The 15,090-nt window shown below is 43.8% G+C and overlaps 1 protein-coding gene across 2 annotated transcripts in view; it reads right to left on the bottom strand.

Annotated features, from left to right (window-relative positions):
• The window catches only part of LOC147688594 (sodium channel protein type 5 subunit alpha-like), a 1,046,042-nt gene that overhangs the window by 505,479 nt on the left and 525,473 nt on the right, over positions 1-15,090 (bottom strand). For both annotated transcript variants that reach the window (XM_086941454.1, XM_086941453.1), the window contains exon 13: positions 2,437-2,575. In XM_086941454.1, the coding sequence (XP_086797580.1) occupies positions 2,437-2,575 (139 nt within the window). The remainder of the gene's footprint in view (positions 1-2,436; positions 2,576-15,090) is intronic.

The following is a 15,090-nucleotide window of genomic DNA, read 5'->3' as shown; positions in this document are numbered from 1 at the left end:
TTTACACCTTCTGCTTTTACCTCCACATGGGTGGTCCGAGGCAGGTGATCCTGCTGAGCTAGAAGCCTTCTTACACTTAGGTAGGTGCTGAGATATAGGGAGTGAGTGCCACACGTTATAGAGGTCTGAAGATTAGACAGCTATGCTAGAGTGGTGGCCTCATACATGTCTGTGTCTTACAGTATATGGTGTAAGGAATTGAGATTACCTGCACCACACTCCTGTCAGCACAGTGGCATTTTCTTTCTTTACAGGTCAGTGGACGTTAGGGTCCATCTGAGTCTAGTGTGAGTAGGGATAGCTCTTTTATATGAAGTATCCAGGCTGCTAATCTTGCCTCTTGTATTCACAGGTCTCCCTCCCGGCTGTCCCGATCCTTCCCTTCCCCCACTTGACCATCCTAAAGTCTGCATGTATATCTATATTCAGACTTGGGGCTGTCGAGAGGTGGACCCCTAAGAGCATCGGTTCGATCCTGAGGATTCAGTCAGGCCTGGGACAACGACACTGCACTCAACTCTGCACTCCTCTACTCTGTGCCCCTGCATTCTACACCATACTCCTCTATGCCACTGCACTCCATGTCAATGCACTCTACACCACTTTACTAAAAACCAAGGCACTCTACACCACTGCACTCTTCACCAATCTACTCTGCACCACTGTACGTTATGCCACTTCACTCTAGGCCACTCTAGGCCATATTACGATATTCGACTGTATGACACTACACTCTATGATACTCCACTTTACGATGTTTTAATCCATTAAACTCTACTCCATTCTATGACACTAAATTCCACTGTACAACAACCTACCCCACTCTATGTCACTCTACAACACTACTCCACTCTACAGTGTTCTGAGCAACTCCCTCTAATCTACTACATACCACTTTATTCCACTCTATTCTACAGCACACTACTCTATTCTACACCACTCCGCTCTATGCCACTCTACTCTGTGCTACTCCACTATACTTTACGCCACTCGACTCTACAACACTCTACTACACTCTATGGCATTCCACTCTCCTACACTACTTCACTGTATGACAATCTGCTCTGCTGTACACCACTCTACTCTACAACACTCTACACAACACCATCTACGCCACTCCACTTTGCTTTACACCACTCCACAACACTCTATGCCACTCTCAATGACATTGTACTCCACTCTGACCTTCTAATCCACTAATCTCCACTTCATTCTACACCCATCCACTCTACGAAACTACTCTCTCCATGACACTCCACAACACTCCACTTCACTCCATGACACTCAACTCTGCACCACACTAAGGCACATCCCACCACTCCATGAACCTCCCCTCTATTCCACTTTATGACACGCCACTCAAAGCCACTCTCCTTTACCCGACTAACATTCAGCCATGCTGAACAGCAGCGACGCTGGTGTTCAAAATGGCAAAAAACATGTTGGCAAAGCCAATTGCTCTTGCATAGGTGAGAATCTTTTAATTTGCAAATGCTTGTTTAAAGAAAGAAAACAAGTGAACTTCACAATCCACAAAGCTTCAAAAGTCTTGAAAAAAAAACGCATGGTTACAAGTCATTCACAGTCACAAGTTCGCACATCAGTACAAAAAACATTTTTGAATTTTTACAAATGAAAAGTGTTCGTATATTTATCAAGGCATCCAACACGGGGACAAATGGAAAATTGTCACATACTAAGACAAAACGTGATAGAAAATCTGGAACAAAACACCAAACTTAAATTCTAACCTATTTAGATACATGTACTGCTTAATCAAAATTCAATATTTTACAGGAAGAAAAACCAATGCTCATGTTTGACAAGTGAGAGTTAATCACTCCCTGAGATGTGGAAGGCCTTCAAATAATTGGAACATATGGATTCTCTGAATAGAATCCGGAACAGTGGCAAGGGTGCTGGAGATGACAGTTGCCGCACAGGAAGGTACCATCAGATGGATGTGGGTGGCCTTGGAGGAGCAATGCACGACCTCAGTCCCATTACTCTGTAGGCCAAAGGTTCAGGACATGGCTACCTTTGACAGAAGCTGTGGTTGTTTCAATTTCAAAATTAATGGATGTTTATTGATTCTATTGTGCTATTTTAGGATACTCAATTTTTTAACTTACGTGCTCGTTGTGTACGGGGTCAGTGTGTTTTGCGCCTTTTAGTAATCGAGTCTGCAGGAAATAACATGTTGGACAGCCGCCATGTCTTTCAGGATATATTCTGATTGTTTCTGGTCGATGAAGAGCTCTCATGTTAAGTGGCCTATTTATGGTTGCTGTTCATGGTCCTTTCCTGCTGACACCACAGCAGATGCTCCACCGACCTGACCTGACCCAAGCTCAAAGAGCTTCTGATAGCACCAAATTACGTACTCATAGTCAATTCTCAAACAAAGGAACCACAAACACCACCAAAAGGACTTACCCTCCATGGCGTTGGTGAGGACGCTACATGCACTGACTGCTCTGGGCCTCTGGAACGCTTCTCCCTCAAAGTACTCCACGGATAGACGCGGCATTAGCCATTGCTTCCTGCTGGTGCTCTCATTGTCCGAGGCAGTCGTCTATATGTTGTTTTATTTTTTTTTTTTAAAGGAAAAAAAAGAGAGATCTTTAGTTCATTATTTGTAATGCTGTCTCTAGTTATGGAGAGCTGAACAACATGTTTCGACCATTTTTGGGACAGGTATTTTTTAGACATTGTGTGGGATTCTGTGTCAGGTCCACAGGCACATGATATCCAGCACAAGGGAAACTGGAGGCGATTATGCTATGTTATGTTACATTATGTTGTATAACATTGTGTTGCTTACCATTATTAATTATCAAGAATATTTCTCAAAAACGGCACCACTTCGCCATCTTTCTCCAGACGTGCTCACCTAGCAACACATCAAGCAAAAGTGATGGGCGAAATGCAACCCTGTTTTCTGTAGGATGAAAACTGCTATTTTGACGTGTTCTACACATTTGTGTCCCCATGCAAATTTGAACTGTAATTGTAGCACCACTTCTTAAGTATTCTGGTAATGCTGCATTGCAGAGAAACGGCAAAGGCAGTGCGGACATTTCCACCGGACTTACTAATTAAGCAGGGCCGTAGCTTCAGGGAGGGTGTTTGGGAGTGTAACAACCACCCCCTTTCCCAATAGATGTATTTCCTCATAAATAATTGGGTGCATATGGTTTCAGTCGGGTTTTGTGAGATGTCAGTTGGATTTCGCCAGGGATGTTTACATACCTACAGACAAAAATGCACACACTTACTAAGGCCCACATGCATCAACAATGCCATTTGCGATTCCTTATTAGCGAAAAATAAGGATTCGCTAATAAGGAATAGCAAAAGGCTATGCATGAAGAAATCGCAAAAAAAATTGCGATTTCCTAATATTCCTTAATTGCGACTCTACCTCCGCATTCATTCCTATGGGCCTAGAGGCCCATAGGCCTATAGGAATGAATTGGAAGACATTCTCAATTTGAGAATCGCAATTAGCGAATCGCAAATTGAGAATGCAATTTCAAGGGTGCAGGGGTGTCCAAAGGACACCCTTTTGCACCCCTGAAATTGATCTGTGCACATATGTTGTGCAAACACATGCCCTTAGGGGATGTGTGTGCGCAACATGACACTTTGAAAAATGCACAAAAGTGCATTTTTCAAAGTTTTTGCAAATTACCATGAAGTTGAACTTCATGGTAATTTGCTACTCCTATTAGCGAAATCGCTAATTTTTTTACTTTGATGCATTGCATTTAAGGAATCTCAATTAGGGATTCCTTAAATGCAATCGCAATTTAAGGAATCTCAATTTAGAGATTCCTTAAATTGCGATTTTAGCATTTGGGATGGATCATCCCAAATGCAAAAATACCGGTCGCAAAGGGGCAGATTCTGAGAATCTGCCCGTTTGCGAACGTTTTTTAGCTTGATGCATTGGGCTGTAAGTCCTCAAAATATTGGTTATTTTTCAAAATATTGTGTTTTCTCTCCTAGTAATCCTACCACTCTGCATTACTCTCCATTTCCATAGATCGGGGCTCAGATGGGGACTGGGGGCCTGAGCATGTTCCCCACCAGGCTGTGTAATGCAACCTAGTGGGGAACATGCTAAGTGGGTATGACTGTTTGTCTGGTTCCAGACGACCAGCCATGCAGCCATGTGCACAAACCACTCCTCCCCTGTGCCTCCAGCGCCGCCCCCACCCGCCCTAACCCAGCCCCGAACCTGAGAAAAATAAAATGATAATAACGTAGTTATTAGCATTTTATTTTTCCAGCTCAAAGAGCAGTTGGGCGACGCTCCTATGTCTTAGCGGAGGAAACGCCCCTTCTGATTGTAGAGCTCACACTGCCCCAATGTTATGGACCAAGCTACCCCCTGTAGATAAGTTCTAAATCGGGGTGTTTATCCTCCATAAAAAATCGAAAGCTGGAAAGTGCATGTATGCTTTAGATTCTAGCTGCTAATATTGAGGTAGCATTATTTTCTGGGTCTGGTGGCTCAGTGGACTAATGTGTCCACGTCAGGGGCCTGTGTTTGACCTCATGGTCACAGGTTCAAATCCCACCGGGTCCACTCAGCCTTTCATCCATCTGAGGTGATAAAATGAGTACCATTGAGATGGGAACCAATAAACATCTATTATTCAGCGCCAAGATACCTCTGGGTGAACGTGTGCTTTACAAATACACGTTATGTTATTCTGAACACTAATGTCAGGGAGTGTGAGCAAATAGAGGGAGGACAACACGTGGTTGTTTGGTGACATTGAGTGTGTGTTCTAAACTTAATACCAAAGAAAAGAAATCATATATATATATTTTCAAGGTAAATAGAAGACAAATTATGAACAGCAAATCCCTTCCTACCTCTGAATAGTTGCCTTGACAAGTAGTTGGTAGTTGATATGTTGGCTATGATATTGTTGTAGGACAGTATTACAGCCCACAATATTCAGACATACAACCAACGAAACACCGCTATCCCTCTAGAGGGATCAGTGAAGGAACATGTTGGTGCTGAGAAAGAGGGAAAAAAGGAGGAATTCATGAGGGCTCCACAGGTGAGTGGGTGGGGCCAAAGACCAAGACCACAAGTTGGAATCTGTTAGTAAGATTGTGGTGACCGAGTTTAGCAATTACCAAAGCAGGACAATTCTGTCTATGTGTGTTTAAATTGCATTTATACAGCACTTACTACCCCCTCCCCCCCCCCCACTACCCCCAGGCGTTGATATGTGGAGCAGAACGCTAAGTCAATACATTTTAATAGAGACAGAAGGTAGAGAATGGGAAGACATGTAATAATAAGTGTGGCTCAATGGTTAGAGCAACAGACCCTGATGCAGAGGTATAGCCCGGGACTAGGGTTCAATGCCCCACCTCGGCGGGTCTTGGGCTCAAAAATTCCATGGACCTGATAATTCTCGCCTCAGTGCCTATTCCAATCATAGAGTCCCACTCTGCAACTCTGGGTAATAGCTTGCTTAATCTCCACAACGGCCCCCACAACGCTAAGGATGCCTGGCCTTCACCCTGGGGGTGCCCAGGAGTGGACGCCTCACAGGGAAAGCCAGGACGGGTTCCACAGTGGTATTCGTACAAGCGCCTTGAGACCCTTGCGGGTGAGTAGTGTGCTATACAAGTATCAATTTACATTACATAATAATTCCAGATTTGTAAATCAAGACTTACTACCCTTAAGGGTATTCAGGCACTGGGATCATTAAGCTAGCTATTACTAGGAGTCACATGATGTTGAGCTAAGCTGCTGCCGGCACCAGGGCTCAAACCATGAGCCCCGCGCTCCGGAGTCAGTCACTCAGGCCGCTGCGCCACACCTCTCCGAAGATCTGCTTTGTGAATCAAGAGCCACTGCCCCAGGAAAGCCAGGGTCGCAGTTGTTGAGTTTTATTGAAGAAGAAATAGAACTGCCAGTCTTCTGAGAGGTTTGTCAGAGGGTTGTGGTGGGGATCTTGGAATTTTACTGGGCACAAGTCTTTGGAAAAATGGGGGAAGATGGTCAAGTCGGGGGGTCCAGATATGGATTTATAATTACAGAGTTTTCTAGCGCCTGATTTGGGACAGGGTTGATATAGTATTGCGCATATTTGTAAGGCAAGGACATGTACTTGTGTTTTGGAAAGTGAGTGATCAGGGCTCTAGAGGGCAAGCTGAACCATTCAGAGCTCGGCTAATCCTACAGCTGCAGGGAGCAAGGAAACCCCCAAGTATGTGTTTATAATTTGTAGACTAATAGAAGAGATCACCAGCTTGTAAAATGAAGCTTTGGAAATGTACTGTAGGTCGGTAATGCAGCGAAAGCCACAAACGTAGAGGTGCAAATGTCAGGAGAGAAGCAATTGAAAATGGAAGAGAGGATAGAGGCAGCCTTAAGCATGATGCAAAATAATCAAGATTCAGGAATTTCTCTAGGCCTCGGTGTCGCAAAAACCCTCACAGACGGATACCCTGATTGGTGTGCTAGTTGTATATGATGTATTACATCTTATTCTACCAACTATATATGCAAAGATCCTATAGAAAGATTCTGCAGAATTCCTCGAAGTCACATTTCAACAGGAACCAGGCTTCCTGACTGCCTTTGGCTGATCAAACACAGCAATAATCAGGGTGCAGAGGGCCCCTCAGGCCTCAGGGTCTCTCCGCACCATCTGCTCCCTTGATAGCTGCACCCATGGAAGACACATGTCTGGTGTGTGTTTAGCAGAGAGCATCCAAGATGAAGCAGCTACTGTGCCCGCCCCGCCGCGATGAAGCGGTGGTGGTTTCGTCCCATTAAGGCTGTTGCATTGGCGTAACAAAGATCACTGCAGACAGGGCTTTAAGTGGGCCGGGTCTTGCCGGTGTTCAGCACCAGCAGTTCTATAAACCGGGTGCTGAGTCAGGTCTCGAACGGGCTGTCCATTTTTGCCCTCGGGGTGATAAAGATAAATCTTATTCTGCAGCAGTGCCACCCTTCACTGCCGTTGATGTAACTTCAAGGAGACTCGTTATAGTTCTTTCACGGTCTCATCATTTCAGAACTGAAGCATTTTCAATATCATAGACAAGGAAGCCATAGTTGAAGCTTATTTATCTTATGCAACTAACAACCATTGACAAAGCCAATAGTTCTGGCTTGTTGCAAGTGGTATGGTACTTGTTATATTACGTATGTGGATGTGATGATAGAAGCAGCAAAATACCAAGTTGGGCGGCACACTATGCTATGCACAGATTTTCAGTTTACGTGTTTTTAAGCCACACCCTTAATTACATCATCCACGCCCCTTCGGGAGACCCCCCCCCCAGTTATTTCATCCCACTGAAAGCCCCGCCCGCAGCCTTTTGCAGTGAGTGGGGGCTAGGTCCAGGGGGCCCTCAGCACAGTACCCTGGCCTGAGAGCTCCTAAGTGAGTTTTTTTTTGGGGGGGGGTGGATCCATGTACTTTGCAAGGAGGCCCCCTCAAGTTTCGTTACCCCACTGGGCTGTCGTGTAAAGTGTGCAGTGTCACTGATCTGAGGCAGGTCCTCCCGCGGTCTGTAGCTCGCGACTTCATCAGGCAGTCTGACGGCGGCCTTAAAGAATAGCCTTTCAGGCAAACCACAAGGCGGCACGAAGGTATAACTTTCAATTAATTGTCCAGGAATTTCAGCTGGTGAGATTCATGTTGAGTATGGGGCTAGGGGAGCCCTGTCTGCTGTCAAAAGTAGCCCCTGTGCCAAAAAGTAACATTTCGTATAATTTATTATACTTTAGATATGAAAAGAAACGGATTATATAACGTTGCCAGATGGCTTGGGATAGAGCAGGTGTTTCCTCGTAATGAGGTTTTAGACTAAAGTGGCTGTGCGCTCTGATATTCTATTCTGTGGTGAGGGGAGGAATGTTGCAAAGCCATTTGCTCATTAGGCGGCGCAGGGATACGTCTCACTGTCTCTCTGTGATGTAATTGTTCCAATGGGTGCATAGCACTTCCATCAGCAGGAGCTCTTGGTGAAAGAAAAATACATGCTAGTTCAGCACAAACCATAACAAGCTGGAGATGGCAGAAAATACCCCTGGGACCTCCTCAAACATGAGGGGAATAACGACTCTTCCTCCTCACACTCACCACCAATGACAGAAGAAATTGCTTTCGGTATCACAATAAAATGCCGCCATGGGCGTGCGTAGATAGGAGCCCTTCGCTGTTTTTAGCAAAGCTTATTGAGGAATGTGAAGGCAGCATGGGCATTCTATCTCCCATCTGAATAACGTGTTTCTTGAATGCTTCCGGGTCACAAAGGGAGAAACTGACCTCCTGGATGGACTCTAAGTGACTATACTCTTAAATATTGAGTGCAAGAATATCGTGGCCCACTAATATTGTGGAAAAAATATCAAGGGATGAAATATCGAAGCGTAAATGCATGGAAACAAGCAGTGCTTAATTTCAGCCCATGGTTTTCGGTGCTCAGCACTGGCAGTTAATTGTCTCCACTGATCCTTGTGACAGTCTGCCACAAGGTGGCACTGTTCAGCTACTTTATAGATGACCACAACAGGCAATTATTAATTAAATATACATTAAAAATTACCATTACCTGCCACCCAAGCCATTTTTATAGCTTTGGAGGCCTGGAATACTCCAAATTGTCACACTTGCAGGAGTGCCGATGGTTAGTCGTTGTGTTGTTACTATCAATGGCAGGATGACAGGCAATATGTGGTGGAAACTGCTGTAGCCTCCTAACAAGAGCCCTAGCACTTATTATTTTTTTCAAATTAACCACTGGTGGGATGTACAGATGTACCATTCTTAAATCCACATCTATGTATCCCGACAATATTTGTATATCTTCAAGGTACATAGAGAAGGATTAAGGTATATAAAATCTATACATACCTGTCAATAGTTTGTCCCTCAAAATTATGCCCATCATATTAGTGTCCCACAATATTCTGGACTTGATATTCAGGTACCACTCAAAGGGCACCATCAGGAGTTCCGCATTACCTCCGTAGGGAGATACTCAAACCAGACTTTATGATACTTTGTGGTAACTCCCTGTGAATGGGGAATGAAAGCTTGCCCTTGGAATACTAGGTACAATCAACATTTTCATAGTCCCAGGGAAAACGGCAGGTACAAACCCACAGCCATTTATCACTTGCTTGGGGTGGTAGTAAAAGGATGGCGCCATTTGTTTTACCAGTAGAGAGTTGTAAGTAAGGCAGGCAGCAGGTGGGCAGGTTTCTTTCTCCTTCAGCTGAAGAGGCCTTCATGTGCCCCCCATGCTGAAGGGTGAGGGTAAGCAGGGCCAGGCTCAGTAGCCACTTGTAGTTCCTGCAGCTCTGCAGATGTTTCTGGGTCCTGAGTTCCAGGCCTGGAATAATTGAGTTCAGTGTGTGGGGACCTGATAATTCCAGGCCCACGAAATCGTTAAACAAAGAATGAGGCCTAGGTAAAGCTCAACCACGTCACAGAGTGTGATGACGCATTGCGCATCATCCATTGAAAAGGTTAGGGAACCAGCATTGCACAGTAGCCAGCATCTGTAGCTTTGCCAATACTAAGGAGCCACATGCTAAAAGTACCAATGCTACCAATAAGTCAATAAAGCACTAAATAAAACAGAGGTGTCCAACGTAGATCTATGAGGGCTGGAGTTTCATGAGACTTTAAGTATCTAGTGTAAATATGGCTCAGTGGGTTAGCATGCATCTCTCATACCTCCTGTAATCTACACATCACACATTTGACTTCCGGCAAGGCCAACTCCGCTTGCCATCCCTCCAAGTTCAATAATTTAAGTGAAAATGTTTGAGCAATAGTAAATATGCTACTGACTATGTATTTAAGCTTCCTTTTAGACTCATTGTGTAAATGTATCTTCTGTAGATGTCTTGAAAATATGACATTAACTGCCCTTCATGGAACTATGCTGGAAACCTCAGACATAAAACAACATTAATGAATAAATCAAAGACCATGGACTCTATTCTCCAAAGTGCGCTTGAATGATATAAAGTTTTTCCTAGGAGATGAACTTAGATAAACTGAGCTATCCCTCTCTCTATGCGTTACAGGAAAGTGGTGTGTACAGAGAAGTAGAAAGATATACCCCTCTCTGAAAGCGAACTCATGGAGTTTGATATGGGGCCAGAGAGTTCCCAGAAGAATTTACTACCTGACTGCAACATCTCTCTGGAGAATGGAAGGCCTTCAAGTCAGTTGTACCCTACAAATACCCCCTCAATAGCCTGCTGCTTTTGGAGCACCACTGAGGTGGTCCATAAACAGCAGCCTCATGATTTGGGAAGGATCTGCTGATAAGAATGTGCTGGGCAATAGAGAAAAAAAGAATTACATAAGATTTCCCAAAATGTTTCCGATCATTTAATTAGACACCAGTAATAATTGGTTAACAAAGTACAATTGCCGGTAACAATACAAAAATCATCTTATTTTTAATGTCATCATCAAGAGTACATTGCAAATTTACTTCATGAAACTGTTGCAGACAAGATTCAGAAGATTAGCTATTACTTCTTCTACAGCCAGTTCCTATTCCAAAACTCAGATAATTTCCTTGAAAGTTTTCCCCAAAAACGGAATATGAGAGGTTGACCCACAGCCTACTGGATAAATATTGGGATCAGTACTATTTTCAAGTGTCTAACATATAATACTTCACAATTGTTTACCATGCGTAGATAATAATTAAAATTTCAATATCTAATCTAGGTTCTAAGACCATATCATATCATATGCTTCTTAGTGGCCTCTTAGAGAACATGATATAAGGTATTCCTCCCAATGTCATCCACTATAGCCCATAAACACACAGACAGACAGTGGAGAAGTGTGGCTCAATGATTAGAGCGGCAGACCCTGATGCAGAGGTCTAGCCTGGGACCAGGGTTCAATTCCCCGCCTCGGCGGGTATTGGGCTCAAAATTCCACTGACCTGATAATTCTTGCCTCGGGCCTATTCCAATCATGGAGTCCCACTCTGCAACTCTGGGCAATAGCTTGCATAATCTCCACAATGGCCCCCACAACACTAAGGATGCCTGGCCTCCACCTTGGGGGTGCCCACGCCTCACAGGGAAAGCCAGGATGGGTTCCACACCGGTATTCGAGTGCCTTGAGGCCCTTGCGGGTGAGTAGTGCGCTATACAAGTATCAATTTACAGACTGGAATTGTTCCACTCATCCTTCTATTGTTCCTCATTGCGAACTCCCTGAAGCACTTTTAGGAATGTTTGAGAAAATTGGAATGCTTCTTCCTCGTAGACTGTGGCTGTTAATTTCTTCAATAAGATTCTCCAAAAGGTTGTTCGTAGCTTCCATGGATTCAAAGCATACATTTGTCTTCAGTCAGGGGGATAAAAGATAATTCTACCAACCCCCCACCAAGCCATGCATAGCACGCCCTCACAAACAACACTGACTTTACAGCTAGTCACGCTCTCTGGTGTCCACCACACTGAGGTAAAAAGAAATCCCCAGAAGTGATGCAAAGGCGCAAACGAATTACCAGTAGAACTCAGCACAATTGGGATATAAAATGTGTACTTTCCAGATGTGTATGTACATTTCTTCTTTATTAAAAAAAATCTGCCTAACAATCCCAAGCCACAAATGATGTTTCCAAAAGACGAACTGCTTTATTATAATTATGTTTCCATTATAATGTTGCATTTGAGCAACGCGTGGCAATGAATAAAACATTTAAAGGATGTCTGAAAGTGAGAGTCACTTAGACAATACCTGAGTGTGAAAGATAAGAAGGCTCTCTCCCCTGTGGAGAAAAGCGCGTCCATGGACGCCTCATTAATATTCAGCAGCTGGATGCCCCGGTGGGCACATGATCCACGGCTTTCACCCGAGCCTAACTCACTGCCTATTTCTAGCAAATAGATTTATGTTTGGATTTAGGGCCCCATCATGAGTAGTAAAGTATTTCCAATGAGGCCGATAACTCCTGTCGCCAAACTCTTTAGAATAACAATTACTGCAATTTTACAGCGGACCTAGAAATTTTCACCCGGTGACTCTTCTGCAGAAAGCAGCCGAAATCTTTGGGTCAAGTTCAATGGAAGGATGAGTAATTATAGGGAGATTCAAACCTGAAATTACAGATCCCCGCTGGGCTCCCCTGGTAATCGGCGGATCTTTAATTCGCCACTTCAGCGTCTGAAGTGGTGGGTGCCACAGGGCAGTTCTGTTACACAAAACCTTTTAAATATCGTCTACGGCTCCTGTGGCTTTCCTTGGAGCACTTGTCTCTAGACAGCAGCTCAAAAATACAATTGAAATAAAAAAGCATTAAGGAGCAGGGGGGCGGGGGGCGGGGGAGGACAATACAAGCAGCGTGCATGACAGTAAAGGTGGGGGAGAGGAAGAAAAGGGTGGAGGAGAAAAATTGGATGGATGTAGAGATGGAAGGATCGAGAGACAGATGCAGGGCACATGATGGGTGCATTGACTAAAAAGAATGCGGATTTTGATGGATGGAAAGGATGGATAAGGACTCAGGAGAAGGACGGATGGAAGAAGGTTTTTAGAGAAAGATGGATGATTGAAAGGACGGATGATACAGAGATGGATGAATGGATTGATGGATGAATCAGTGGATTTAGACATGTATGGATGAATGATTCAAAGAAGAATGGGGTGGCTGGGTGGCTGAACAGAAGGAAGAATGGATGCAAAGAAGGAAGTATGAATATTCGTTGATGACCAAGTTTATTGAGAATTTAGGTATTAAAGACGCCATTTGGAACCACTGTTTTCAGAACCTTCCCAGGGGAGCAGCCGAATAAGGGTCACACTTGCTCGTCTTACTGACTCATTCACTGCTCTTCGGGATACGATTGAATCTAGGGGTAGTATATTTTCTGGCTACTCCCTTGCTGGAAAACCCCATTAATTCCCCTCCCTCTACGGTAGGCAGAATTAATGGGTGCCTATTAACCAGTGATCAGAAAATCTTAACTTTCGAAGCTAAGTACAGTGTTCCGGCCTTTTCAATTATTTTCTTCACAAAACATGCAGTGTGTGGAAATTTGAATTCATAGCTTTGTTGTGAGTTCTAGCTCTCCTTGTGGTTGGAATGACTGTGGGTACTTCGATCTATAGATAGGTTGTGCAGGTTTTTGACCATCTTTTGATGGAGGACTCTTGGGATTCTCCAAGGAAACATGTAGTGCTTTGATGTAGTGGTCAACACAATTCAGCACAGCCTATAAGCATTTCACCATATTCTGGTAGGGTTAAGCAAAGCCATGGGATTCTACAGCAGCATTGGCAGGACCTCCAGGCAATCTTCAAACCAGTGCACAACGATTTTGTTCTAATGCAGCATCTAAGAAATAAAAGAAGGATATGACAATGGGGCAGATGCCGAATTTATAAAAACTAACTGGGAATTCCCTTTCCAAATAAATGAAAGCAATTGTTAAGAAATAGAGTGGGGTTTAACTTGGGCTAGTCCTCCAGGAGCTGACTTCACTGAATGTAAACAAAGGAATGGTGCATTAGCATGGCGTTTGGAAACCATTTCTCCTGCCAACCGGCATATGGTCTCCTCCCGCCTTGGCTCTAGAGAAACCATCCCATTTCAAAAAGACGTTGGGAATGCCAAGGCAGAGATGAAGAGAAAGGCAGGGTAATGGCCTTCCCCAACCTAAAGTTCCTTGAAATATATCTGGCGGAGGTGAAGGGGAGAAAGAGCATGTGAAACCCATGGCAACTCCGCCAAATCCAGATTCAAAACCATGCCTTAGTTGTACGCCTCAAAGAAGGGGTAGTCAGGCTTACAGGTTTTAATGAAAAATTATAAAAAATTGTATTAGCTAAATAGATTAAAAAAAAAATCCTAAACAACTGCTACAATTGAACAACCAAATGCCAAAAGCCTTCTGTTAAACAAGAGCTGTGCACACACAGCTTCTTTGCGTGTAGGAGGGTTTTCCTCATGCAGCTCAATCCAAGCAGAAGTAACTCAGGTGATATAATTGTTTTGTACAGTACCATTTGTATACTACCTACTGTGTGGAGTGGCAAAGCCCTAATCCACACTAATTGCACACCACACCGTGTGGGATGTGTGGTTGGATGTGTGTTGTCTCTGCTTTGAGCCTATATGGGAAATGCTTCCATGCAATGCATGCTGTCCACCGAGGTGCGGTTATCATGTTATGGCGCAAGAAAGCTTAATCAGGTGATGCTACCTGTTTGTATGTTGTCTGCAGTGCTTAATTGTCAAAATAATAGAGGAGGGGTCCAAAGTTTTCCTATGAACCAGCAGCCAGTCCTGCTGAATGCCTTGGTTGCTGAATACCAAGTCTGTCTAGTCTTGATTCTAACTCATGCCTCTTTCTTCCACCACCATACATTTCCTATCTCGTTATCTCACTCTTGCTTGTTCTTTTACATCCCTGATATCTTCTTTGTTGTTATTTTCCTATCTTTCTCTTTGTCCTTATTTCGCCCTTGTCTGCCTTTCTCCGTATTGCTCTGGGTCGAAGTCCGATGATAAATTATAAGTCAAGATCTGTCTCTCCCCCCACCTACTATCACTAGCACAAATTAAGCACTGCATGTGTGTATTCATATTTCACCTATGATTGTGATAGAGATACTCAGTGCTGTTCTGCATTGTGCTGTCCTAAATCTGTGCGAGAGAAGTCCCAGCGAATGCTCTAGTAATATGAAGAAACATCTTCTGAAATAATTTCTCCACAGACTCTGTGTGGCTCTTACAAAACAAAAAGCGAGAATATTCTGAACATTTCTTTTGAGAACAGCTGAATTGTGGTAAATCTTTATCACATGAGAAAATCAATATGTATGAACTGTGATTGTTCTTTTAATGGCTACATGAGCCTTCACTCGAATATTCAATGCAATCGAAGTTGTTTATGTAAGCCTGACCTTGACCTTGCCGTTGTGTGTCTGATAGCATGCATTAATGCATTATTTGGTGCTTGTGTCTTCAAATATGACACATTTAGGGGGTCATTACGATCGCGGACGGACTTGAGCCCTCCCGCGACCCCAGAGCATGAGGGAACGT

This window comes from Lissotriton vulgaris, chromosome 10 (genome assembly GCF_964263255.1).
Source record: "Lissotriton vulgaris chromosome 10, aLisVul1.2, whole genome shotgun sequence".
Lineage (NCBI taxonomy): Eukaryota > Metazoa > Chordata > Amphibia > Caudata > Salamandridae > Lissotriton > Lissotriton vulgaris.
Note: the sequence above shows the minus strand (reverse complement) of the source record. Positions and strands in the feature narration are given on the sequence as shown.